Genomic DNA, 27,039 nt, shown 5'->3' with positions numbered 1-27,039 from the left:
ATGGCGTGGACGGCTTGATGTAAGAAAAGGGATGTTCGTTCACAAAATGGGTATATTCGATAGAGAAATATATACAATATATCAATAAACAGATGCCAATTTCAATGTACGCCGGATTAGAAGTTTCAGCAAAATCATAGATCACCCAATCTTGGTCCCATTGCCTTCCAGTTCCTGCAGCCTATGGCTATCGCTCATCTCGACCATCCCCGCATCACCCGGAAGTTCAGAGATAAATCGAGCAGGTGGATAATGGGTCGTATTTGACGTCCCAAGGGGCGAATATGAGTGCTTGGCAATTTCATCGTGGTGGGCCCCGCCAACTGACTGATATACCGGCGCCGAGTCGAGTTCTAGTTTTCTTTCGTACGAGGATGCATCGTAATGCGGGTGCCCTGCCACAGCAGGTGGAGGCACCGATGGTGCGGATGGCGGCGCGGATGGTGATGGAGTAGGTCTAGATGTAGAGTTCGCGTTGTCTGGACCGGATTCTCGAGGCTCAGGATCGGCTTTGGGCGAGCGTTTGCGACGGCCTAGGTAAAAGAAGAGGCCGCCAATTGCGGCAGCTCCGGCAACACCACCGACGACACCACCTGCAACTGCACCAGAATTGACCGATGAGCCGCCTGGGGGTTCGCCTGTAGGGGTTGCGGATGGCGTCGCTGTAGTAGATTCGGACTGGGTAGAGGTTGATGTGGGCGTCGGCGTAGGTGTGGAGGTACTGGTAGGGTTCTCGTTTTGGTCCGCCAAGGCAACGCGAAATGAGAGTAGATCTCTAGTTGAGATGTGCTGCCATACTGAAGGTGGTGAGTATCCTGCTCGGGAGCCTTCGCATTTGTCGTTCTCGAACAGCCAGATAGAGAGCCCGTCTTCGTCTGGGGTCCACCGGTACTCCTCGCTCTCCGCCTGCTCAATCTTTCTACAATCGACGGAGCTGTGACCTTGCTCGACCCACGATTTGCCTTTCGAGTCGGTCCACGTTAGGGTCCAACTAGAGACTGAGGTGGTGGCGCTGAGCAGCAAAAATATCAGCGAGAGAAGGCCCTTCATCATGGCGGAAGGGACGCGTAAGGGAGAAACTGGAGATCTTCGAACAGGCACTGGGCGTCGACATGCTCAGCTCGTCTTTAAGTCGCAGCGAGACAGTCGCATTTCCCAGGTGGACTGGTCATCCATAAGCAAGGACGACGATCGCCCCGTGCGAGATCTGTGACTGGACGCGTGCCATTCGTGTCCCACAGGGCAAATGGACAGACCCTGAACTCTCAAGGACTGGCCCGTCTCCAGACTGGGTCTCGCAGCTCTGACCCTACGGAAGTTTCCGTGAGGAACAGACTGTCCCTATCCTCATGGTGACGGCCGAGACATCGCATTGTTTGCCCTTTTTCTTGAAAACATCGTTACAACTCGCCACTCTCGAGCTGTGCTCTTTTCATAGAACTGGAAATGAAGGAGAGAAGGGATCTCCGAGCGACATGCTACAGACGAATTTGATTGGCTGCTTTTTCTGGAATACGAGGGCTGGTGGAGTTAGTGTAAGGCAGATCCTCGCGGAATGCACATCATCTGGGTAGTGATCGGACTCTTTCCATGATTGAATCACTTTCAAAATCTTGGCAGAAATGCCAATAATTCTTGTCAAAGCCAAGGACCCGCTCGCGATAAACGGCAACGTGGAGTTGATATCTGTTTCAAAAACGCATTTGTCGAGGTGGGCGCCGGTGGCTATTGAGATCAGGCGTTGAGATTTGTTGCCCGATTTCGATAATAACTGGAGGTGGAGAGAAGCATCATCGCAGCGAATAATTAGAGTTTGTCAATGGAACAGGCCCTTTGTTTCGGAATCCGACCATTGAGCAGCTGGTGTTAAAGCGAGGAGGATTTCCACTGCACCTGCAACGAGCCAACGACCCAAACCAAGACCCAGTCTCAATTGCAAGGCTGAATGACGATGGCACTTGAATGTGCTCTTTCTGAAACGAGATGGACAAGGCTCCGGAAGCTAGCACGTGGTGATTCTGCACGTTCTCTTTCGACATTCTTCAGACTCCCACTGACGGCGATCTCCGCCACTGCAAGATCGGACAGCTCTTTGCTTTTTCTTTCCCTCGGCAGCGTTACTGGCTGATTAGAACAAGGCACCAATGTCTATGTGAGAAAAGTGAGAGCTTCCTCACTGCAAGGGGTGAATCCCGATTTTCGGCTGTTTGAGCCGACGCGCTGCTCGAGTCGCTAGCATGTTTGGAGACATCTTACACTGCAGGAAAAAAGTTCTGACCTGAGCTGCTCGCCGTGTTGTAAGCGCCAGTTGGATTTCGTATCAATATCAATTTCGACCGGCTACCCATCGAGCATTGGCCGGGCTTCTGGAGCAGAGGTGACTCGACAAGTTTGTGAAAGGTTCCACAGAAGGCGTCGAGATAGCGTCGCTTGACTTTATCTTTCACTATCCATGGAAAGCTAATGGATGCACCTTCGAGTCACCGATATCAGTCGCAGACCCATGGAATAGGTGTTGATTGGAAATTGTTCGTGCATCGAGACCCAACATGAATTCAGCAACGGACTTGGGGAATCTAGTTTTCGAGCGACTTATTCGAGCCTCTCTGCAACAGCACGACCCAATAGTGGCGGCCACGAGAAGCTCTCAGCGCTTGAACGATACGATAAAACATGCCACCCTGTCCCTCTTGAAATAGGGGGTGTTTTAGTCCGATGACTCAATCCAGCCGAGGCAACCAAATTGCGAGAGCGTCAAGGAAAGAAGTCAATAGTACAGCATGATCTGGTGGTCCTAGTACGAAAGTTGTCATATATAGCATCATCTAAGGTTGGTGGGACACGCATGAAAACTGTATTATGGTGGGATACAGCTTATCTGGGTGCTCCGTAAGCGGCGAAGAGGCTCGATGTCATCCCACCCGTATCGAGGTATCACCATAAGGTCGCACAGCGCACCGGGGAGTCCATACTTTATGGAGCTTGGGCAAAGCCGATGACTCCATGTCCCAATTTCAGGGTCGTGGGTTTCAATCCTCTCGATCGTGCCTAGTAACTGGTGGATCGGGGACTAACACAGATGCCTTGCTCTTTTGTTTCAGGCATCGGCGCATTTCTGCGGTGGAAATAGGTGGACATAGTTGGAATTGAAAGGGTGCGCAACGAGATGTCAGTTGAAGCCCGGTATCCCAAATATACCCTATGTGGCGAGAGTCTCCTAATACCCATGTAAGGCTTCCAAATTGAGAAATTGCACACTGTCAGCCAGCATCTTCTTTGAGTCGTTAGATGTCAGCACCGGAAGCGGTTGACACGCATCCCCTTGTTCCTTCAAGCATTGACCTGCTGTATTCGAACGACTGACCATTTGCCCCTTGGTTCCTTGTTCTGCCAAGAGCATACCTACGTGTGGCTTCCACTCTGTGCAACGAGATGGCCAGAAAGGAAGCAAGATGCGCGGAAACAATCAAATTATCGCCGCAAAGGACCAATTATTACCTGGAATCCTACACTATGCACTTTTCACATTTCGGTTTATTGTTTATGATCATCGTCCTTTCTCGCATGTGAGTATTTTGGTATGTCAGGTGCGCCGCTGCTGTCGTATGTAAACAAACACTACAAGAGCTGCGCCAAGCCTTTTCCAGCCAAAGAACCCGGATACTTGGTATGGTGTCCCGCGGATGCCTGATGTGTGTTTTTGCTTTTATTCTTGCTTCTTCCCTCGGGCTGGCTCGGGGTTTCGGACAGCGGGCCGAAATCCTTTTGACTGCTGGATCTGAAGGACCATGGCAAATCTCACGGCGGATTTTCATGGCTCAACAAGCTTTCGAAATGGAAGACACAGTCCATCTATGTATGGTGCTCACATTTCATCAGCACGCTCGCCAACAGTCGTATCGCCCATTATCCGCAAAAGGGCGGGGCGTGTGTGCAACGTCATCTGGCAATTTTTAAATATTCCCGTTAAACCTACGATGTTGATAGTAGCGAAGGCCTGGGTGATGAATCACATCGAATCATGGAATGCGAGAATTTTATTCGATGCTTCTCAGGGGGAGCAGAGCGGCGATTCTACCGCAGCAAACAATAAGCACCGGAGGATCTCCTCCCCGGCGGCACACTTCAATACGTGGTCACTCACAAGCATTCCATTAGGGTCTTCATATCGGCATTATGCCTGATTTGTATCTTACTGCGAATTGTACCGCTCGTTGTCACGAACCCCGCAGGTGAAAGCCTTGAGGCCAAATCTTGTGCGGTTGCCTCACCAGGAATATATTTTCTTTTCTCTCCACAGTCTCGCTCCCAAAGCACATCTAGCCACAGGGCAAGATCAGCATCCCACGTTAGCGACGGAGAGCCATTGTAGTGGACATACTCGTTCGGCAAGATTGCCGTAAGAGCCCTCCCCCCCAGCCAAACGGTTGGACGAATGGTTTGCCGATCGAAGGCTGGCTCATGGGTATTTGTCAACTACCTACGCACACAAGGTACAAGAGAACAGTAGATGGAGTAGGCGGCGTGGGGGCTATTGTCGCGCACCTGACCCGTACTCGAGAACATCGGGGGTCTTCTTGGTAGCTTGATCATCGGCAAATGGTGTTTTGCAAGATGGTATCGAGTATTATGGTGGGATGGTAGATCCGTGTCGACATGACCCAATGACCTGTCTGCCGGCTTGGTCATCGAAAATGCGATGGATGTTTGAAGTTTATGCACGCAGCTGATCCCCGAGAGTCGTCGCAACGCCACCAACACAGAACTTACTTCACGAACATAGCCGCCCTCTTCTGGTTTCGGAAAGCTCAAGGTTGGCAAGACCTGGAGTCAAATGGGAGAGTTTCGCATGCATACACCATATATCGATCTGTTCTGATGTCAAGAGAACAGCGATATGGGACAGTTCCCGCCAGGATCGCCCGATGGGCCAAGCAAGCTTATAACGATTGCAGTTCGTCTTGTTTATGACGGCCGCCTTGGCCACAGCGACCCACGGGATGGGTTGTTTCCAGGAGCTTGGTAGTGTAAACTGACCAATAGTAAGGCCCCAACCGGGGCTGACTTGTATCTCCCGACGCATCGCATGGGGAAACGGTAGGCTCAATATCCTGGTGTAGATGGGCTGGAGATGTCGAAATGTCGATCTTGCCAACACGCTTGTTCAGCCAGTAATGCGCCCTGGGCTGCCAATGGCCCCTTGGAGGGTGACTTGGCCAAGAGGCGTCCGAAGAACTGGGAAGAGGGTATCGGTTGACAGATAGCTGCTGGCGCAAGTCTCAAAAATAGACCTAAGCCATATTAAGGCAATGTTCATGGAAGCTAGTCCTGATCGAAAGGTGGCCAGGGTCGGCAGCTGGTAGGGCGAACAACAGCTCAAACCAACATATCCAAGTCAATCCCCTGTTCGTGGCAGTGTACTTGGATCTAATGGAGAGGGCAAACCAACAGCATGTCGGCGAGAAACAAATGATATTCTGGCGGAATCCATTCGCCAGTCACTGGTGCATGATAATCCTGGCCGCCACAGAGGGTTGGAGGTCTTTGCATTGATCCTGCACCCGAATCACTAGTTCTGCTATGCGTTAGCCACTGCAAGCTCGCCAGCTCCAGGCTGATCGACGTACCACAAATTGAATGCCATCGTGCCCTTGCCCATTTGGGTTACTCATAGCTAAATCAGTGCTCCCCTCTGGTCAGAAAAAGCAAAAACCTAGCACGTTAGGGAAGGAGGAGATAAGTACACACAACAGGGCCCCGGATCGGAGGTTGGCCTGGCCACTCTAATGTTGGACAGAAAAATAACAAAACCGGCGGATAAGGCATGATGTGCCTATTCCCACACATTCGGACTTCTCCAGCGTAAGCGCCCTCTATACCTTTCCATCTGAATACAACGCCCCCCGTCACCTCGATCAGCTCGACTCTACTCAAATCCATCAGTTAATCATGACGGACTCCGTCGCATCAGAGTCTACTTCCTCGCAACCTAGTCCCCATCGGGTACCCAACGGACAGCAACCCCGGAAGCTCCGTGACAGCTGTATTCACTGCGCTAATTCAAAGGTCAAATGCAATAAGGAGAAACCGGTATGTAGTCGCTGTGCTCGACGTCGTCTGGATTGTGAATATAAGGTATCCCGCCGCACTGGTCGAACCTCGCGGGCTGTAAACCAGTTGCCGGGAATAGGCGCTGCGACAAGGACAACAGGAACATCAACATCGCCAGCACTTCAGCCGGCAAGCATCGGTATAAGTGCAGTGGCAAGTGTACTTTCATCCAGCGTTGCCACCAGCGGACAGTCGCAAAGCTCATTGTTGACGCCGATTTCGACGATTCCGGTCATTCATCCTTCGCCAGAACACTGTATAGCACAAACTCCAGATCTTTGGCGGTCTCTTCTGTCTCCCAGTGTATTCAACACAGATGTTGGAGACTTCTCCTCTCTCATACCCATGGCGGATGATGTCGGGGATATATTTGCATCAGTCATGCCACCGCCTCAGTTCGACAACTGCGCCATTGATTCAACCCCCGGGATTGCTAGTTCTGTTTCGGTCACCGAGCACCGATTATTTCCTACACCAGAGCTTTCAGACACAAGACCAACGGAGCCATGTGAGGCAACAACCAACCATTTAGCGTGCTGTTTGAGCATAGTGTTGGATATTTTCAAGGATTTGTTTCCGAATGCCCCAACGGCGTGCAAACGCCCAGGTGGCCACCAGGGGTCTGGTCCGGCCCGGACAATAGAGTCCGTTATTTCACAAAATAAACAAATCATCGAGACTATCAATGCGGTGCTAGATTGCCCTTGTTCTCATGATGGATACGTCATATCAATGGTCTCGCTCGCCGTTTTTAAGGTCATGGGCTGGTATATCGCTGCCGCGCGAGACAAGAGAGTAACCCCGGATGATGTCATGGAATGGGGACATGACACTGTCATTTATCCAGGAGTATCTGACCTTTCAGCTTCCAATAAACGAGTGCTGTGCTCCCCCATGATTATAGGGAGCCACTGCATAGATTCTAAGAGCCAGAATCGCATGGCAGCGCAGCTAGTCCTTAGCGAGCTTCACCGCGTACAACAACTGGTTAACGTGCTTTCATCGCGGTTGGAAAGTATTCGACTAAGTACTTGTCTGGCCTCGGATTCTACCTTTGGTTCAGCAACTTCTGAAGCTCTTGAGAATTCATTGTTCACAGCGATGCAGACATCGCCCTTATCAGGGTCCACGTTCTCTCAACTAGAGGAAGACCTTCGGAAACGCCTTCGTGCCATATCTTCTGAAACAATCGAGATACTGCGCCGAGCATGATGGTGTATGTATTTCGAGAGGGGGTTGATGCTGTTGGCCGTAGTCTACTGGATCCCAATCCTCATGAGTATAGGGCTTTCTCAGGTCGAATAATAAAATGTATCCCCAGGTGGGAGCGGGCAGCATTTATTAAGGGTCTGGGGGATATGGAGAGAATTTGGTGGGTTAATGTTGGTTCATTGTATTTAGGAGTAATGAAATCCTCAGGCCGGTTGTTCCGCGGGGATTGTAGAACATCAGTGCAAAGTACAACCGGGGTTGACAACCGTCCCTTGCAGCTCGTGCTGGATATTCCATGGGGTGTCCCAATCACAGACTGTTGTAGAAATTGATCACCGATCGCTCGCCTTAGCGCAAGGTAATAGCCCGATTGGCTTTCTTCACTCAATTGCTCACTTGTCAGACGAGAGAGTACTTCAGTGGCTAGATCAGCGGATAGGCACTCGCTCACGACCCCATTTTGTTCCGGAATAGATAATTTCTGGGCAGAATGGACATTGTGTCCATGCAGCTGATATGCTCAACTGCCGTCCAGGATCATGCCGTTGTCATTTCTGATCCTAGAACGCCAAACGGACTTTCCATCTGGGCGGCGGCTTCTGAGTATTTCTACAGCCTGATCTCCGACGTTGCCGGTTGTGATGCGTGTCGGATATTTTCGCCAAGGTGGCGAAAATACCGTATCCTTGGATGTGTTCAAGGCAATCAACTGCATGGTAGATAAAGCCAAGTCCGAAATTCACGGTTATACAGGTGATTAGAAATCGTTAACGTTCGGGAAAAAGCCATCTCAGGCAGTCGAGGCTTCGGATACCGGCGCTCCATCCGAAATCCGTAGACCATCCCATATTCCTTCCGGGGATTTTTCTCAGGCCGTTATTTGTACAAACGTCAGCAACGGGGCGGAGCGGCGTTCAGCTGGGTAAGGGACCAAGCTTAATCGACCTTGGCTACCCTTCTGTTTCACGCCACTACTGGGTATCGGCTTTATCTCAGCGACCCGGTACATGGTTCGGAATGTCAACATAGTTACCTCGCTTCAAAAAAGACCGTCCTCGTTGCGAATTGTGTAAAAGATCAGTCGGGAATGAGATCTACACCACGAAGCCAGTCAGTATGGCAGGATCATCGACCGTTCTGCAGGCTAAGGACTCGTCACTCAACGAGGCCTTCCAAAGAGAACTGTAAAGTCGGACATCGCGAGCCTGTTTGTTTTGGTGGAAAACAATATCATCGTGCACTGGATGAGGATGAAGATGATAGAAATCGTTATTGTTATAGAACATGGAAGGATGGTGCGGTGGCCTTACGCCATGAGATGATTGAGACTACTCGACTGTGGAATAAGCTAGGATTTGAAGGTCAATGTCCTTATCCGTTACCCACGTAAGAAGAACTTGAGAAACATAAGAAGGAGTACAGACTTTTTGAGGCGGCAAAGAATCTGCGGACTGATTTGTCTAGCTTGCTAAATACAGCGTCTGATGGATGGGTACCCCCGGACGGCTGGAAAGCGGCACAATCAGGCCAGAAGGAACTCTTTAATGGGATGCTGCAAGCTGTTTTGACGAACGCAGGTTTGGATAGTGATGATGAGCCGGTAAGAGATGAGATGACCCTGAGGTCAATCTGGCCGTTTGACATCGATCAACGAGGAGATCAGAAGGATTATTAACGGGATCACAGCATCCTGGAAGCCTTTGGTACATTTTCAATACATCCTACAATCAAATACCTGCACGGCTGCGACAACAGCTTGTGGCATTGCGCTTGGGACTTTTATAGAATAATATACTTCAATTGCTCCTGCACTCCTATTCTAGAAGTGCTGCTCACATCCCCTCATCCACACCCCTATCTGGAGCCCCCAGAGGCTCTGATAGCTGGGGCAGTACATCAGTTTTGAGAGAATCAGAATATCCTGTGCAGATTTCACAGACTAGAGCACTTATAAGTGATATCGGGACTTGCTCTGAGAGGGTGCCATTGCACCCAGATGCATACATCACTGCGACATCCGAGTACCGGAGACCGTAATGAAGTCCCACGTCTCCAGATACGCGTCTTCGTTACACAGTGATGGATGCAAAAGCCTGACTTTCCATTCCCTGTTCTTTGGACAACACCCCGGCCCTTGTTCTCTCTAAAATGCGAACCGTGAGGGGGGATTGGGACTGTGGTGCCTTGCACGCCTAGCTTCTACCGCAGGGCCTAGTGGCAGTGCACTATCTTGCCCTCATGTGGCATCCTTTGTCTTCGTCCGAGGCGACTATGTATACGTGATCTCCAGATTAGAGGTCAAGATATAGGTTGGATGAACCCTCCAGATGCATTTCAGATGACATCCGCTTGGGAGTGCTTCTCGACTAGGTAAATTAGGGACGGGTGAATAGTTGATTCGTAGTCTTTAGTCGCATGAAAATTAGATTTATAGCTGGCCGCAGAACCCATGTGGTATTCATTTATTGTATCATCGATTCCTTTTCCAGGTGGGACGTGGATAACGACGATACGGCAAGAAATGACTTTATTTTGTTGAGCACAGCGGCGATATGCGAAGCCATAAGCTCATATATAAGAAGGTAAATGCAAAAGGTCGCTAAATGGCTAAACAAAAAACAGATGCTGGTAAGTTGGTGGTAGCGTTGGACAAGCGATGGTCCTCCCAAATTCAGGCAGCCGCGCCAACATTGACATATTTCTTCAGCTTCGGGAACGTCGCAGCCCACTCGGGTGACACTTGCCAATTCTCATATTCGTACAGGCCCGTTTCGAAACCCTGCGTTGGCATCAACTCTCCGTTCTCGCTGGTATAGATAAACTCCTGGTCCTCCGGCCACCGGAAATGAATGGAACGCATATACATCATGACAGAGTGCCGCGAGTCCTGGATTTGTTGTACATTGTGAATCAACCGGTCGCGGAGGCCCGGCCAAGGGAGGAAGTCGATGCATACGGGGTGGGGGATCGTCTTTTGGATTTCGGTCGGGTACAGCCAGGCCGGGACGTCGCGTTGGGTTTCTTCGTCGGGGCAAAGGCGCCACTAAGTAGAGAAATGAGTTAGCTGGGCGTTACTAGAGCGTGACTGGAAGACGATAGGCAAGGGAGCAATCTTACTCGGAGAAAGCGATACATCACGACGTAGCATGCGAAGAGCGTTCGGACATTTGCCGGTCGGACCTGGCTGAAGACCAGGCCCAGGATCTGGATGACGGGATTATCGGTCGAAGTTGGGCGGAAGACGTGGACAAGTGAGGGTGTGCGGGGGAGACGCGTGCTATTCGAGATACTTTTATTGAGACCCTGGTGAGCCCGCAGCAGGATGGAGAAGGTTGAGTACTCGAGACATTCGTAGTAAGATCGATGGTCAACTCCACACCGACAGTCAACAGGAACGTTGTTATCAGGCTCCCCCATTGCCGGCGTCGGAACAAGCATCGGTAATTTATCTGCCGGCAGGAGCAGCATATCGTGTGCATTTGCCAGAGGCCGCGGCTGGCTGAACGAGGCCGATGAGTTGCCGGCGGCAGCAACAGGACTTGGTGTCTCACCAATGTCGAAGCAGGAGAAATATCGCGTCTGATCCCGCAGTCGTTCGTTGAGAACGCGTACCTGGTCTGTCAGCGACTGCACGGCCTCCTGCAGGTTTGTGACTTGTGTTTCGAGGCTCTCCATCTGGCGCTTCTGTTGTTCGCGCTTCGCCTTGTGATTGATGCGGTCAGCCTGGCGCTTGCGGGCCAGCTGTGCTTCGGTGCGGCGACGTTTCTTCTGGGCGCCCTCGGTGGGCGTGTTGGGTGAGGACTGCGAGATTTCCATGGTCTCCATGGTCCTGACTGCTTCGGCGGGAATTAGAGAGGAGAGAGAGTCTGGAGGAATGGGGGAGACAGGGACGATAAACGAAGCCGGGAGGCGGCCGGGATGATTGCGCAACCCCGCATTTTGGCGTCCTCATTTTCCCACGGGGTCGCTTGGCTGCCTGTCAGCCACCACTGCTTGTTCCTGTTTGCGCCGTTCACGAGGCTATTCAGAGCTACGAAACCTCGGGCGCCTGCTACATTCATGGGCCTTGATGCATCTGTGAGTATACATCTCTGCCAGCTAACCTGCGTCTGTGTTCAGTTGATCTGTTACGGGTGGACCCGACCACGTCGCTACTCCGGATCTCTGTGATAGCTGTCACTCTAATTGCGATTCGCCTGACTGGATAAGCCACCGACATCAAACACACCCAAGGACCATTGTCTCCGTGCCACGGAGTGAAACAGCAACGATCTCCCGATCTTCCCCATACGCTACCCCGGAACAAATGCCATGCAGCCCCCCCCCGCGCGTCTCCGTCCCGAACGCGAATAATCTCCCCGGTATCGATTTAGGGTGGATATAACGGACGCCAGGAGGCTATGACTGCCGGGTGCAATCGGCGATGACTTAATCGAGTTGCTGACGTGTGCCATCACATCACAATGGGACTTCGGTCATACAAAGTACTACTCTATTATGGCCCCATGGGCAGAAACACGAAGCCAACGTTGTATTGCAGCACAGTCTCCGCGCACTACTCAGTTGCGTCCAATCATTGCCTTGAAATGGCCAACATGACATCCTCAAAACATGGTGGCGTCGGGGGATTCCGACGCCGCGTGATTCTTACAAAAAAACCTGTGAGCTCCGAGGGCCATGGTGGCCTTGTCAGTAGCGTCTCATTTCTGAGCTGAGCAAAGAGCTTGCTGGTCCCTTGCATCTGTAGTTCCCGGGGCGTTCCTGAGAAGCTGGCTGATAGAGTATGGATGGATTGTTTGGGGACCCGGGGGACAGCACGTCGCGCCAACACGTGCCTCGGACGTTGGTCGCTCACATGGTCGACGTCGACCCAAACACGATTCTCCAAATCTGGGGAAAACTGATCCACAGCCAATGACCATGTTTTATAACCGCTCCCAACACGCCGAGAATCGTGCAGTAGACTCGGCAAAACTTGGATAGCGCAGGTAAATTCTTGCATGGGGTGTCGATCACCTGTGAGCAACCAAGTCGCGAGAAAACAACAAGATGGATTTTTAGCATGTCCCATCCCCGAATGGGATGCGACTGTCTCACAACAATGCTGCCGGTCTTATATGAGACACTTGCGCACTTTACTTGAGCGATCCCCAGAGCGCAGTGGACTCACAACACATACGAAGAAAAAAGAAAGGAAAAGAAGCAAGATTATAAACAATGACAAACGCCCTTGAATGATATCAACAAATATCGGAGGCCTGTGGCTCCATTTCCAGCTTACAATACATACCCTTCATGACATCAATAACCTCTCCCCGAATACTCACGGCGGCTCTCTGCTTGGAAAAGCGCTCGAGATGGGAGGAAGAAGCCCCTATCACGGCCTGGAATAATGTCCGGCGGCTCATTCCCATAACCAGACAAGACGACCGGAATCTGGATCTTTTCTCTCATCTTGTCGAGGAACCTGCGACTTCGCGAGTTTGGGCGTTCCAGTTTGGACCGACAGTATGACTTCGGGGTGTCATCTAGCACCGACACTCGTCGAGATACGCGACCTGCATGTTGTCGGTAGTAATTGCTCTCTGGATTGCGGCGGAGACTGTGTACTGAGGATTGAATGCTCTCCTGTGATGCCCACGGAGACTCGATGGCAGCACTTTGTCTGTGACCCCGGGCCGATGTCGCAGACGGCCGGGTCTGACCTGTGCCAAATCCCGAGGATTTGCGTTCGATGATGTCGGCCTGCAACGTCAAAAAAAAAAGAGTACCAAAGTTAATTTTTGACACGGCGCGTTTAGAAACAAAATGACCCAGGAGCTGGGACGTGGGGCATACCGGATTGGTCGGCCTTGATGCAGCAAGACATGCACCTGCATTATTCCTCGACTGCCTATTCATCTCAACGATATGGCGCGATATGGCGGTCTCAACGCCGGCAAATATTCAAGGTTTGAGAAACCTCTATTGTCCATTACGAGACCTGTGTGGATCGAGAAGGCATGCGACCGCTCAAATATGGTCTTTGTGATCGAGAGATCTACCCCAGCCTCATACATTCCAAACAGTGTCTGGGGCTTGTGTCCTGGAATGCATAGTGCTTGGACCACCCAACAACCCTTGATTGCAATCGTACGAGCCCGAGTCATGCGCGATCTTACAAGGTCAGTTGGTGAGCCCTTCAATCGTCTGTCGCAGCGACCGACGTCAGATCCCGGTCGTTGGAGGGTGAGGGAGGGATGGTAGCTCGAAAGGCTGTACGAGGGCAACCCGCCCGCGCCCCATGGAAATGACACATCAGAACCCTGGGATTGCGAAGAAAAACATCACGACAAGACTTCCTGCGTAGACAGCGAACCACGATGAAACATTCCTAGCGAAACGGTTTGCAACATTGTCAGGAAACCGGTTCTCTTTCTCAGAAATTCCTTCCGGAGGCCCACGGGTGATGCAACCAGATAGAGTCTGGCGTTCTCTCGGCTGGCGGTGATGAGGGGAAACGGGGAAATACATCCAGGGCATTCCAATGGCCTTATACGACTCCCAGGACCCATAACGTATTTTCTGCCGGATTCGGATAGCTGCGCCCGCGCGATGATCGCCACCTTGCAGCTCCAGCTTCTGACCCGATAAGTGGCTGGATCTTCCTTCCCGGACTGCCGCGTGTTACTCTACCAGACAGGTGGCGGACTCATCGCCCGTTTTCGCTGTTTGTCAACTTTGTCAGTTCCATGCCTCCAAGGTTTCCCGTGGCTTGCCTGAAACGTGGTCTCGACTGTGCACCCTACAATGATTGGCGGGAGAGCCTCCGAGATGACGTTAACGGCCTGCATATGCAAAGACAGGAGTCATCGCGACTGTTGAGAATCTCTCTCCCGCCCTTTTTCGCTGTTTAACAACAACCCGAATAGCCAGTGTTATTGTTTGCTGCTTGGGGCCTTTGGTCCTCTAGCGAGGCGATTGGTGGCTTCTGCATCGTGCTCCCTCTTTTGGTCGCTCGTGGTCTGATATGACAGCCCCGGAGGAGCTCTGAACTCTGGCGAGAAACGCTATTGTGGCCCCATCCAAGGTCGAGACAGGCAAGGTTCAAAACCAAAGTAACCTGCGAGGTAACGATGTGCCTTTCCTGGGCCCAGCGCTTCAATCCTGGAGCAGATTCAGCCCGCCACGCGCACCTTTTCCAAACACTCTGATTGATTGAGAAGGTTGAACTATCACTGGAGTGAGATATGGAAGCGTCATACTGACTTTAATATACCCACACCCCTGGGTCTCAGAGCTATCTACTGTGTAGCCATGATCGACCCGTCTGTGCCGCCCTTCTGGTTGATTGGTGACTTTTCCATGGAAAACGTCAAGACCTTAGCTAATCTAAGTGAATTCAATACTTATGGTGGGATTCCCCGCCTTCGGCACGCTGTCGAAGAAATCAATGTGTAGGCCCATCTCATGTCTACTGAATCCATTGTTCCCTCTCTTTTAAGAGCTTTTTGCAACCGTTATTGTCGATCCTACACCGGGTTTGTCCTTTAGTTGCAGCTATCCCAATTGATCAAAGGCCTGCCTCTTCTTCCTTAGTCGGTACCAGGCTACCTCGAGCCCTTGTACGGAAAGTGTGTATATCACAACAAATTATTGCGATCGAGCAGCAATACCGCAAGCAACCTGCCCTCGATTGCCCGCCCTTCTACATACACGGACCGTGAGGGCATGGTCGATACACACTGCCTAGTTGACTACGCATACTAAACCCCCGAAGTCAAGATTCTGCAATCCGCCAGAATGTCTGCCCAGGCTGCGTTCTACCCCAGCGACCCGTCTTTGGACCCGGCGATCGCCCCAGAGTCCCTACTCATGGGCAGTGGGTTCTCTCCCGAGTTTCTCCCTCTATCACTACTCGAGAAAGGAGGCCACCAAGACATGGGCATTCAATCTATTCAATATCCACCCAACCAAGCAGGACCTGCGCCAGAAGTAGCGCGAAACATGTCAGGCGAAGGTGACGACACTAACCGACCACGCCTCCGCAACCGCGCTCTCCGACCAGCTCCGCCTGACAGCCGCAAAGGATCAATTGACGCCGAAATGAACCAAGGCGCACCGTTCATGCACTCATACCCATCAGTGCCGAGCTTCTCAACATTTTCATTTAACAACGCCGACCACGACCCGGAATTCGGCTTCGATAACGAACGAGTCTCTCCACATTCAGACGTGAGCAGCAACAAATCTTCGTCTCCACTGCGCTGGCAGAACGGAGACACAGACAAGCGCGCGAAGCACCTCGAGCGGAACCGCGCAGCAGCTAGCAAATCCCGCCAGAAGAAGAAGCGGGAGACAGCCCAGCTCCGGAACAGATTCCAGGAGGTATCCCGCAGAAGGTCTAGCCTTGAGGACGAAATCAAAGCCCTGCACAGCCAGCTACTTTCGCTGAAGGACCAGATCCTCATGCACTCGCGGTGCGAGGACGAGGCTATTCACATCTACCTCGGCCGCATGGTGAAACAGGCGACCAAGCACGACTCTGTCTCGTCCGCCTCAACGGGTGAGCCTGGTGATGAAGATGCTCGTAGCCACGGGCAGGACTCGGCGGGTTCGATGTCACCACCTCAGGGTTTCCATTCCCATGCAAGCCAAATTCCGATGAGCATGGGTGATACGCGGGGACTGCCCTGCGGTGTTGAGAAGCCTATGATGCACCACCAGATGTTTTCACAGCGACCCGATGCTAACATCTTTGACTTCCAGATGAGTATCTCGTAATCCTTCTGTTTCTATATTACTGCAATTCTGCCTTTACGGCCTCTGATGTCTTCTTCTATACTGTCTGTCTTTTACTTACGAACTCTGGCGCATGTTCATGGGAGGTGGATCTGTCATTGAAAAGCGTAAATGTCTGAATTTAGCCTATCCTTTGTGTTTTTGGTATATAGCTGTTACGATGTGTATGTATCTGTGCGACATATATATTACCCTCATTCATTTGATATCTAACTCAACAGCCCTCGTGAATATGTCCCTGCTTCCCCATCCCTGACCAGCAATTGAACACCCCAGAACGGTTCCCACAATTTAGAGATTGCTCCCCCAAGGGCCGTATACATCCAACTTTGGACAGCTTCGCCGCTGACGAGAATGCGGGAATATAATATAGTATTCCATTGGCTGAATATCCCAGGGAAACCAGGAATAACTGACAGCGGCATTTATCTGTGCCACGGAAAAGTCTCCGGGTCCAGGAGCACCGGTGGATTGGCTACAGAGGCAGGGGGAGTGTTGCGGCTCGGAAGATGAAGGCCAGGGTCCTCTTTCTCTAATTCAGTACGCATTGCGGAGTTACGTGGGGCCCGTGGAAATGATTGTCGTCTGGTCAATATGCGGCATGCTTGAATGCGACACATAGGTACCGTGGGTTTGGAAAGTGATTCCACGAATTTTGTATGGCTTATACACCGAAGAAAAAGAATATCAGGTTGACGTCAGGCAGACCTGATCTGCAGTACGAGGATCTTAGTCTTAACGCCCATGTGGCCCTAGAGATTATCTTAGGTAGTCACGATAGACGCCATTATGCGGTCAGCGTGGATACACGGAGTTCATATCGAGGAGATCACGGCCCCGGATCGACACGGATAAGACCCTCGCAAGAAGGTTCCTTACTGGTATGATTTTCTAAGCTAAGATTAAATTTTGTGTGAAATGATACAAGATAGATTATACACAGTAAGATGGATTGTAGGGGGTGATGTAGGCGTATTGCTATCCTTATTGTGCTGGTCTCTTCGGCGAAACAGTTCCCTTCAGCTTCGCTGATTCCGTCTCGCCCTCGCCCTTGACACTCTTTCCAGGCTCGTTGATGTAGGGGTTACTGCTGTCGGCATTGTCCAGCCCCTCCTGCTTGGACGACATGCTGGCACCTCCTGCTGGGGCCTTTCTCGTTGCGGGCTGGTCGACCTCTGAGGGCGCCTTGCCACGGGAACTGTTACCTTGCAGCAAGTAGTAGGCAGCTGGGATACCGAGAGCGGCGGTGATGATCATCCTGGTCGTGGTTAGCGTTAACTCGGTGAACTCTGTAAGAACGAAGGAGTACCATGTTGAGTTGTTGCTTCTCTGAGGTGGAGGTGGTCCCCCCTCGGTAGTGTAGGTGCGGCGGGCTGAGTTGATGCCAATGGCTCGTGAGGCGCGGAGGAGACGGAGCGCAGTGAAACTCATGGTGGTAGATATTGGATGTCGTGTATATCAGATCCTCGCCTACTGGGAAGGAAGTACGATCAAGGCTATATGCATCGCTGCAGCGTGTATGGCATGATCAGGGTGATGATGTAAAGCGATGAAGCTGTCATGATGTATTGCTCCACCAGGGCTCAATCAGGCATGTAGCTCATACGGGGACCTTGAATGATCTGCATGGAGCAGGACAACCCTTGCTATTTTCTAGACTAAGTGTTTCTACCTCGTATGACAGATTGAACAGCAAATATCTTACTCGCTGGGACCGCCAGCGAACTTCTCCTTGGCCTTATCCATGACGCTGGGATCAAGTTAGCGACAGACACGTTGACGCCACGAACGCACAGAACATACCTCTTCAGAGGGTTCGACTTCTGATCGCCCTGGCCCTGGCTCTGGCCCTCGCTCTGACCTTGCTGGCCCTTATCTCCGCTGATCTTGTTGCTGATGAACTCCTGGCCCTTTTGCTTAGCGGACTGGGCCATGGGGTTGTTGGCAGCCCTAACTGGTCAGCTCACGATTTCGACGTCAGTCACAGGACACATACCCCTGCACCTGGTTGAGGATGTTGTCAGCCATTTTGTTTAATGTGTAAATTTGTTCCGATTGGCGGTATCTTAATGTCCTGAGCTTGTTTGAGCCTTAATTTTGCCAGTTAACATGCCAGACTTTATACAATTGGCTGCATTGGCGATGGCTGAGTCGAGGGTGTCAGCTCGACGTCAGTTCCAGAGTTGGGCCTATATGTGACTCTTATACTTGGGGCTCCCCAGAGTTTGCGACCCTTTGAATCTTCAGAAATGGTCCTTGAAGGGACAGAGCGAGGAGTTGTTGGATGAGCGTTGTTGGTTGGGTTGTTCTGTGTGCAACCTCGTGACGTCATGGACACATCACCCTTGATGGCATCAAAAAGCACCTCCTGACTGTATCTTGACCATTGCCTAGATAGACAAGGATATTCAGATTAATAGAGATTCAGGGACTGGCCCTAGGCTAGCCAAGACTGACATCACCCACGCATAATTATCTCATCCGCACTTAAACCAGCGCGATCTGAATAGGAAGCATATAGGACATGGTGCATGTGAATAGAGAACATCCCTATCAACAGGTTACATTTTGAGTCTACAATATACACAGCGTTCTAAGCAGGCAGCAAATATCCAGTCATGGCCAACCCCGACGACAAGAAGCGCCAGGACGACCAAAAGCGTCAGCTCGTCATCGTCTCCAACCGCCTCCCCCTGTCCCTGAAGAAACTCGACGGACACTACGAGTCGACTCTATCCAGCGGAGGCCTCGTAACTGCGCTCTCAGGAATCAGCAACTCCACCAACGTGCGCTGGTTCGGCTGGCCAGGCTTGAACATCGAAGACCCCGAGGAACGCAACGAGGTCGCCGAGGCACTGGCTGATAAAGACGCAGTGGGGGTATTCCTCGACGAGGAGCTCGCGCATAGGCATTATAATGTGTTTTCCAGTACGCACGCGTTCCCTTCTCCAACTACTGTTGTGGTGACGACAACGATTATGACGATGTGACTTGCCCTTACTAACCGAAACAGACGGCATCGCTTGGCCCATCCTGCACTACCAATCCGGCGTCGACTTCAAGGAAGACGCGTGGAAGGCCTACCAGCGCGTAAACGAGATCTTTGCCGACTCGGTTGCCGACTCTGTGCAGAGTGGCGACTTGATCTGGGTTCATGACTACCATCTCCTTCTCCTGCCGGCTTACCTGCGGGATAGACTGGAGAGGCAGGGCAAGAAATGCCCAATTGGGTTTACCTTGCATACGCCGTTTCCGGCGCAGGATTTCTGGCGGGCACTTCCGGTGCAGAAGGACTTGTTAGCTGGGGTTCTGGCGTGTGATTTGGTCGGGTTCCATACGGATGAGTATAAGCGTAATTTCGTCGAGTGCTGTTCGCGAGGACTGGATGTTAAGGTTGACGGAGATGATATTGAGTACGAGGGGCATAAGGTGCATACAGGGACGTTCATCGTCGGGGTCGATCCGCATAAGTTTGAGACAGGACTGATGGATAAGGCTGTCCAAAAGCGGATTGAGGAGCTGGAAGACGAGTATAGGAGGAAGATTGTCGTTCTGGGTGTTGATCGCCTGGACTATACGAAAGGCCTTATTCAGAAACTGCAAGGATATAGCTATTTCTTGCAAAATCACCCTGATTTGGCGCCTCGTGTGACGCTCATCCAGGTGGCCATTCCCAGCCGCGAGGACGTCAAGGAGTACCAGGAGCTGGAGAAGGAGCTGAGTATGCTCGTGGGCCAGATAAACGGCGAGCATTGTACGTTTGCCTTACCTCAATCCCTACCCCAATTCCTATATTCATACTGATGTTAATTGAACAGCAACCCCCGATGGATCCCCGATAATCTATCTCCACCACTCTGTCCCCTTCAACGACCTGGCAGCACTCTACCGCATTGCCGACATCTGCCTGATCACATCGCGCCGCGACGGTATGAACCTCGTCGCTGCCGAGTACGTCGCCTGCCAAAAGGATCGATATGGCGTTCTCGTTCTCTCTGAGTTTGCAGGCGCCGCGGCATTCATGGGCACGGGCAGCATCACCTTCAACCCGTCTAGCGCGCAGCAGCTATCAGATTCCATATACCAAGCCGCGACGATGGATGTTGAGGAGAAAAAGAAGCGGTATCTGGAGTTGGAGGAATTCGTTGCCACAAACACTAGGTATGTTTCTCTTGGATATCAATGGGCGAAGGCGGCTAATCATGTACAGCGCGAAATGGGGCGAATCTTTTACTCATACTCTTTCGGAATATGCATAGCTGGTTCAGTTGGATTTAGTTCATTAGATTGTTTTCTTTACAATTTCGGGTTGGATATTATACAGTGATATCGTTAGCATTGCTTGGGCTTTCATTCCTACGTCGATATAGAACTAACGAAACCTTTGGCTTGATTCATATTTCAGTAGTGACAGGCTACTACATATCACTCAGCTATAACTAGACTGCGAAATAAATTAAATTGACGCAAATGAAGTTACTAGTAGTACATGACGACGGTAGCCCGGGCTCCTGTCGTACGAACCGGTCAAATACAACAAACCAAACCCCATTTTATCTTCACTTGCTACAATCAGATACTAGGCTAGCTACTTGGAAGACGGATTCGGCATCCCAGAGGTATGCGGCCAAGTTCGAAACAGATCCGCCAGATGGTCAATCGGCGCCGCCAACAAGCCAACAGCCGTCTCAAACGGCGGCTTATCAGGGGCACTCGGATGCGAGCGACTAGGAACAAAGATTTTAGTACGGCCAAAGGATGTTGACAGCTTCTCGCTTTCTTCTCTGGAAATCGCATCCTCCAGCTTCGGCAGGTCCTGTTGCTCTTCCTCTTTGATGTGGCTGGAGAGATCCGCCATTAGGGCTTTGATGGTCGATTCGAACTCTGGGTCCGTGGCTTTCATATTTTGGAATTTCTTCAGCTCTTCTTTGACCTGTTAATCTGTAGTTAGATGGGAATGATATAGATAGAGGGTGGTGTCTACTGAGTTATGTTCTCTCCGGTCCTTGTCGGCCATGGCCTGGCCATCGGCGAGGCTCTTCTCGAATACAGGGTATACGACAAGTTCCTCGCCGATGGAGTGCCGGGCGAGTTCCCAGGTAAATTGGTTCTGCCATTGGGTCTTTTCCTTGTCGGTGCTCGCGCTGAGGATCTTGTTATAGTAGTCCTCTAGCTCGCGATGGTCTTTGGTGATTGCGTCGGTAATGGTGGGCGCCATAGCGATGCGTGACTGGGATATATAGCGATACTGAATTGGAAATACAAATCTCTTCTGTAGAATGCGTGAGCAATTTACAAGACGGGTTGACATTTTGGCTCAATCTGGCCCTATATACCTAGTATACCATCGGTCGCGATACATATGGACAGCCATCTACTTAAAAACATTAACCCTGGACGTCATGCTGAAGCTCCCTGACGTGACCGATACAATCGCTATTGTAATTATTACGGCCAAGATTTGGATAGCTTGAGCGATAGGGCTGGGATGCTGGGATGCAAGCCGAAGCGGCCAGTGAGGGCTAACGCTTTATTCAGCTGCATCACCATGATCAGAGAGCTGCAGGTCTCGATGCGGGAACCAATAGCTAATTAATAATTACAAGCGATCGGGAACCTGATCGGCGGGTCTGGAATGGCAGCTTTGAAATCCAAGGCCGCAGGCAGGTTATTCAGGTTGTCTGATGTTTTTTTCATCATCCTCACATCATTTGTATACAGACAATGATGTCACGACGGCATCGCAAGTAGCCTGCGCAGAACCAATATATTCTGGCATACCTAGCACATAGGACTTCATTAAACAAACCTAATTCAATCAATTTTGCATGAATCATTTATCCTCTTAATTTGTTTCCGTAAAAATGGCCACTCACGTTGCCGCCGGCCTGCAAAAGGCCCAGCAAGCAGTGCAGGACACTGCCACCAAGAACAAGAAGCTCGTCGACCTCGAGGCAGAGACCGTCGACGGCACTTCAAAGCAGCCCCAGTCGACAGACCATGGCGTGGGAATCACGGATCCCGACCACTGGCTGCGCGTTGCCAATGAGCAGCGATCAGGCCCGTCGCTGCTAGAGGACCAGATTGCGCGCGAGAAGATCCATCGCTTCGACCACGAGCGCATTCCAGAGCGAGTTGTCCATGCCCGAGGCACTGGGGCCTTTGGTAACTTCAGGCTGCACGAGAGTATCGAGGATCTGACGTATGCCGGTGTCTTGACGGATACTTCGCGCAACACGCCGGTGTTTGTGCGCTTCTCGACTGTGCAAGGCAGCAAGGGCAGTGCAGATACCGTGCGCGATGTCCGGGGATTCGCAGTCAAGATGTACACCGATGAGGGAAATTGGGACATTGTGGGCAATAACATTCCCGTCTTCTTCATCCAGGATGCCATCAAGTTCCCCGATTTCGGTACGTTCCTGTCTCTTCAACCAGTTCCAATATAGCTAACCCTCGCAGTGCACTCCGTCAAGCCGGAGCCCCATAATGAAGTCCCTCAGGCGCAGACGGCCCATAACAACTTCTGGGACTTTGTATACTTGCACCCTGAAGCCACTCACATGTACATGTGGGCCATGTCAGACCGCGCCATTCCCCGGTCTTTCCGCATGATGCAGGGCTTCGGAGTCAACACATACTCTCTCGTCAACAAGGAGGGCAAGCGACACTTTGTCAAGTTTCACTGGACTCCCCATCTCGGCGTGCACTCGCTCATCTGGGACGAGGCCCTCAAACTGGGCGGGCAGGATCCAGACTTCCACCGCAAGGACCTCATCGAAGCCATTGACAACAAGGCATACCCGAAATGGGACCTGGGCATCCAGGCCATCGCCGAAGAAGACCAGGATAAGTTCGAGTTCGACATCATGGACGCGACCAAGATCTGGCCCGAGGAGCTCGTGCCCATCCGAACAATCGGCGAGCTCGAGCTCAACCGCAACGTCGACGAGTTCTTCACCCAGACCGAGCAGGTCGCCTTCTGCACATCCCATATCGTCCCCGGCGTCGACTTCTCCGACGACCCTCTCCTCCAGGGCCGCAACTTCTCCTACTTCGACACCCAGATCAGCCGCCTCGGCGTCAACTGGGAAGAGCTCCCCATCAACCGGCCCGTCTGCCCATTCCTCAACTTCAACCGCGACGGCGCAATGCGCCACCGTGTCTCCAAGGGCACCGTCAACTACTGGCCAAACCGCTACGAAGCAAACCCTCCCTCAGCACCAGGCCAGCAAGGGTTCGTCTCCCACCCGCAGAAGATCACTGGCACGAAACGCCGCGACCTATCCCCCAAGTTCAAGGAACACCACAACCAGGCACAGCTCTTCTACAACTCCATGTCCGAGGTCGAGAAGGTACACATGCGCAAGGCTTTCTCCTTCGAACTCGACCACTGCGACGACCCAATCGTCTACGAGCGCCTTGCCGGCCACAGACTCGCAGAGCTAGACCTGCCCCTCGCCCAGGCCGTGGCTGAGATGGTGGGCGCGCCCATCCCGCAGAAAGCCCTACGTCCCAACCACGGCAAGAAGTCCGTGCGGCTATCCCAGCTCGAATTCCCGCCCAAGACGCCGGGAATCGTCAGTCGCAGGATCGCTATCCTGATCGGCGACGGATACGACAAGATCGCCTTTAACGGCATGAAGGCTGCCATTGTCGCTGCGCAGGCTCTGCCTTTTGTTATTGGAACCAAGCGCTCTCCTATCTATGCCGATGGCGAGTCTAAGGAGTCTTCCAAGGGTGTTATCCCGGATCACCAGTACGATGGACAGCGCTCGACCATGTTCGATGCGACTTTCATCCCCGGTGGATCCCATGTCAAGGCCCTCAAGCCGAACGGGCAGTTCCGGTACTGGATTTCCGAGTCGTTCGGCCATCTCAAGGCTTTAGCTGCTACAGGGGAAGCTGTGCAGCTTGTTAAAGAGGTCCTTGGTAGTGCGGTCGATGTCAAGGTTGCTGGTGCGGACTCGAAGGCGCCGGTTGAGTGGTATGGCGTTGTTACTGCGGGTACGCCGCAGAAGCCAGAGAGCTTTAGTGAGGGGGTCAAGATTGTGAAGGATGCGACGGACTTTGTGGGCAAGTTCTTCTACCAGATTAGCCAGCATCGGCACTGGCAGCGCGAGCTGGATGGACTGGCTGCGAGTGTTGCTGTTTAGTTTGTGGGGTGAGTTCAGTGTTTAGGCGTTGGCGGTTATGTATAACAAGGCAATAATAATTGATTCAATTTGTATAATTAATACTCTCTACTTCCCATCCGGAACTCGCGGAGTATTTCGCCCCCATGCTTCCACGTAATGAGTGCAGGAATCTCTGACGATCATGCACGCACAGCCATCATGTTTTCCTAATCGGGAAGTTGACTGTACCCCGCCAAGAACCCTCAGGGCGGCGCCTGAACGACCTTGCTGAGCCTCACAGCTAACATCAAGGCCGTCTCCCTCTGCGAACGTAGGATGAGACACACTGTTCAGCCAGGACGATGCTGACCTTCACCCGCTCGGAGGATTCACAACCCGACGAAAAGCCCGGCTTTCGCTCTCGCTTCGTATCATGGCCATCAGACTCGCCGGAAGCTGAGTTCAAGTCCCCGTCAGAGTCATGGCAAGAGTCCATAGATGCATGTCGGAGCCTTCGACCGCGCCCTCCCCATGGCCGTGCCTGGGTCAAGGGTATCATGGTCTGTTCCTGGATCATCGCCCTGGTCCTGTGCATAAACATCGTGCTGACGATTATCGCGGCGGGCCTTGCGTACTCAAAGAACGGCGAAACAGACCGCTCCTTTGCCGCGTTATACACCGGAAAATGCGGGCTCGCAAGGAACTGGACAACAGGCCTCCATCTGGCCATCAACGTGCTGAGCACGGTCATGCTGGGCGCCAGTAACTACTGCATGCAATGTCTTGTATCGCCGTCCCGGGCGGAGGCCGATGAGGCGCATAGCAGGAGGAAGTGGGTGTCCATTGGGATACCGAATATACTGGACTTGGTATGGAGGCAGAGAGGCAGGAGACAGGTGCTGGGCTGGATCTTCTTGGTGACCTCATTTCCAATTCATTTGATGTTCGTTCCATAAAGGAGCTAAGCGGTGCTGCTTTATTCAATCCAATTCTGACTTTCTTCCAGTTACAACTCGGCGATATTCTTCGTGTATGGGCCGAGTGAGTATGTCGCTGTTATGGCGCCACCCGGCCCCATGAAAGGGGATGGAACGGAGCTCTGGGACAAGTGCATCGATACCAACAGTTTGATGGACAAGACGACATTGGCCGCTGAAATGAGCCGTCCTGATCTCCAGGTTCTTTCGAGTGAAGAGTGCTTCGATACGTTCGCGCAAGACTTTGTCTCTGGGCAGAGACTGGTTGTGCTGGTGACCAACGACCCAATGCCAGCAGGAGAGCCCGTGGTGTTGATGGGAGCAGGCAATTCCGGCAACGTTACTGGCAGTCGAAGCAGCAATTATATGTGGATGTGTGGTGACCATCGCTGCACCAAGGAGATGGCGAGCCAGATGTGGGATAGAGGCACATGGAATATGGGCCCGGATCATTGGGGAAATATCTCGTTCCCAGACAGTGTCCCTATCCCGGGAAATGCGTCGTCCTGCAGTATGGCTCAGGTGCCAGAGCAGAAGTATCGGATTGAGTACTGCTTGACAGTCCCAAAGGAGGAAAGCTGTCAACTGGTCTTTAGCCTGCCGCTGTGTCTGGTCGTTATCGGATGCAATTTGGTCAAGCTTATCTGTGCCCTGTTTACAGCGAGAGACAGCAGAGATGAGGTGCTTGTCACTACTGGAGACGCAATCGCATCGTATCTTGCGTGTCCTGATCAGACCACAGAGGGCGTCTGTCTGCTTTCCAAGCCTCTAATCGACAGGGGAAGTCAGGACTGGCATAACAAGCCACGACTGCTTCGATGGAAGTCCGCGGTGCCAAAAGTTCCAGCAGCATCATCAACGAATCCTCTGCAACTGGAGCCTCGAAAGCGATGGTTAGCAGCCGCCAGTACTGGGCGATGGGTCCTTGCAATTGAACTGTAAGTCTCTCCACCACGATGGCGACTGACGCTAACATCACAGACTGATCGGAATCATTACCTTCGGAATCTACGTTCTATCCTTAAGCATCGTCGACTTTGAAGACTCCCTTCCAGAAAACGACAATCGCCAGTCCATCTGGGGCGCCGGACTGGGCGAGGCACGTCCATCGACAATCATGGCAGGGATGCAGCAGGATCCCGGCGCCAGCACCAGCAAGATATTCGGCAAGGTTCTCCTGCCCAACGTGCCCCAGCTCGTCGTTTCAAGCGGGTATTTCATGCTCAACTCCCTGGTAACCGTCATGGTCGGTGCAAGCGAATACAACAGCTACGCGAAGCAGCGCAAGCCGCTACGCGTATCCTGGCCCCGCGGCGCCCAGCGCTCAACCTACTATCTATCCCTGCCGTATAGATACAGCATCCCGATGCTTGTAATCTCCGCGTTTCTGCACTGGCTCGTGTCACAGAGTTTCTTCTTTGTGCAGATTGTTGCATCGGATATCGACGGCGTAGAGCGCAAGATCATCACCTGCGGCTACTCGCCGGTGGGGATTATCTTCACGGTTGTCGTTGGCATTTTGTTTCTCTTTGGTGTTCTGCTTATTGGATTGCGTCGTTTTAGAGCGCCTATGCCGCTCGCTGGACAGTGTAGTGCGGCCATCAGTGCTGCTTGCCATCCGAGCTCGTCGAGTATGGATGATGAGGCGAACCATGCGTTGAAGCCGGTGCAGTGGGGTGAGATTCCTGTTTCTTCCTGGCCTTCGAGGGGTATTCCGAGTCAGATCAGTGGGTATGAGAATCCTTTTGGGACTGGAGGGTTGGATGTGTTTCACTGTTCGTTCACTTCAGAGGAAGTAGTCGAGCCACAGAAGCAGCGGAATTATATATAACAGTGAATTTAGA

The 27,039-nt window shown here is 52.0% G+C and overlaps 10 protein-coding genes across 10 annotated transcripts; 5 read left to right on the top strand and 5 right to left on the bottom strand.

Annotated features, from left to right (window-relative positions):
• Nucleotides 1-141: 141 nt before the first annotated feature.
• ASPVEDRAFT_86387 (uncharacterized protein) lies at nt 142-1,053 on the bottom strand (the record flags this gene model as incomplete). The annotated part of the gene is made up of 1 exon (XM_040817834.1): nt 142-1,053. One exon carries the CDS (start codon nt 1,051-1,053, stop codon nt 142-144), a length of 912 nt encoding a protein of 303 aa, XP_040670785.1.
• A 4,896-nt stretch (nt 1,054-5,949) lies between these two features.
• On the top strand, nt 5,950-7,654 carry ASPVEDRAFT_197972 (Zn(II)2Cys6 transcription factor; the record flags this gene model as incomplete). Its single annotated transcript, XM_040809246.1, has 2 exons — nt 5,950-6,270; nt 6,304-7,654. 2 exons carry the CDS (start codon nt 5,950-5,952, stop codon nt 7,321-7,323), a joined length of 1,341 nt encoding a protein of 446 aa, XP_040670784.1. The 3' UTR covers nt 7,324-7,654.
• A 2,340-nt stretch (nt 7,655-9,994) lies between these two features.
• On the bottom strand, nt 9,995-11,139 carry ASPVEDRAFT_137558 (bZIP transcription factor; the record flags this gene model as incomplete). Its single annotated transcript, XM_040807406.1, has 2 exons — nt 9,995-10,366; nt 10,441-11,139. 2 exons carry the CDS (start codon nt 11,137-11,139, stop codon nt 9,995-9,997), a joined length of 1,071 nt encoding a protein of 356 aa, XP_040670783.1.
• A 757-nt stretch (nt 11,140-11,896) lies between these two features.
• On the bottom strand, nt 11,897-13,224 carry ASPVEDRAFT_31437 (uncharacterized protein; the record flags this gene model as incomplete). Its single annotated transcript, XM_040810472.1, has 2 exons — nt 11,897-12,339; nt 12,651-13,224. 2 exons carry the CDS (start codon nt 13,222-13,224, stop codon nt 11,897-11,899), a joined length of 1,017 nt encoding a protein of 338 aa, XP_040670782.1.
• A 1,881-nt stretch (nt 13,225-15,105) lies between these two features.
• On the top strand, nt 15,106-16,086 carry ASPVEDRAFT_86384 (bZIP transcription factor; the record flags this gene model as incomplete). Its single annotated transcript, XM_040817833.1, has 1 exon — nt 15,106-16,086. The coding sequence occupies one exon, from the start codon at nt 15,106-15,108 to the stop codon at nt 16,084-16,086; it is 981 nt and encodes a 326-aa protein (XP_040670781.1).
• A 732-nt stretch (nt 16,087-16,818) lies between these two features.
• Nucleotides 16,819-17,584, bottom strand: ASPVEDRAFT_829076 (uncharacterized protein). The gene has a single exon (XM_040817284.1). The coding sequence runs from the start codon at nt 17,533-17,535 to the stop codon at nt 17,089-17,091; it is 447 nt and encodes a 148-aa protein (XP_040670780.1). The 5' UTR covers nt 17,536-17,584; the 3' UTR covers nt 16,819-17,088.
• A 1,138-nt stretch (nt 17,585-18,722) lies between these two features.
• ASPVEDRAFT_137216 (trehalose-6-phosphate synthase) lies at nt 18,723-20,363 on the top strand (the record flags this gene model as incomplete). The annotated part of the gene is made up of 4 exons (XM_040807368.1): nt 18,723-19,032; nt 19,118-19,858; nt 19,923-20,265; nt 20,315-20,363. 4 exons carry the CDS (start codon nt 18,723-18,725, stop codon nt 20,361-20,363), a joined length of 1,443 nt encoding a protein of 480 aa, XP_040670779.1.
• Nucleotides 20,364-20,505: 142 nt separating this feature from the next.
• Nucleotides 20,506-21,445, bottom strand: ASPVEDRAFT_44561 (uncharacterized protein). Its single transcript, XM_040813074.1, has 2 exons — nt 21,089-21,445; nt 20,506-21,037 (listed from the first exon to the last, which is right to left on the bottom strand). The coding sequence occupies exons 1-2, from the start codon at nt 21,413-21,415 to the stop codon at nt 20,693-20,695; spliced, it is 672 nt and encodes a 223-aa protein (XP_040670778.1). The 5' UTR covers nt 21,416-21,445; the 3' UTR covers nt 20,506-20,692.
• A 460-nt stretch (nt 21,446-21,905) lies between these two features.
• On the top strand, nt 21,906-24,592 carry catA (catalase catA). Its single transcript, XM_040809245.1, has 2 exons — nt 21,906-22,515; nt 22,564-24,592. Exons 1-2 carry the CDS (start codon nt 21,969-21,971, stop codon nt 24,255-24,257), a joined length of 2,241 nt encoding a protein of 746 aa, XP_040670777.1. The 5' UTR covers nt 21,906-21,968; the 3' UTR covers nt 24,258-24,592.
• Nucleotides 24,593-24,775: 183 nt separating this feature from the next.
• Nucleotides 24,776-27,026, top strand: ASPVEDRAFT_55055 (uncharacterized protein; the record flags this gene model as incomplete). The annotated part of the gene is made up of 3 exons (XM_040815013.1): nt 24,776-25,161; nt 25,225-26,133; nt 26,177-27,026. 3 exons carry the CDS (start codon nt 24,776-24,778, stop codon nt 27,024-27,026), a joined length of 2,145 nt encoding a protein of 714 aa, XP_040670776.1.
• Between the last annotated feature and the right edge of the window lie 13 nt (nt 27,027-27,039).

Source organism: Aspergillus versicolor, assembly GCF_001890125.1.
Source record: "Aspergillus versicolor CBS 583.65 unplaced genomic scaffold ASPVEscaffold_8, whole genome shotgun sequence".
Lineage (NCBI taxonomy): Eukaryota > Fungi > Ascomycota > Eurotiomycetes > Eurotiales > Aspergillaceae > Aspergillus > Aspergillus versicolor.
Note: the sequence above shows the minus strand (reverse complement) of the source record. Positions and strands in the feature narration are given on the sequence as shown.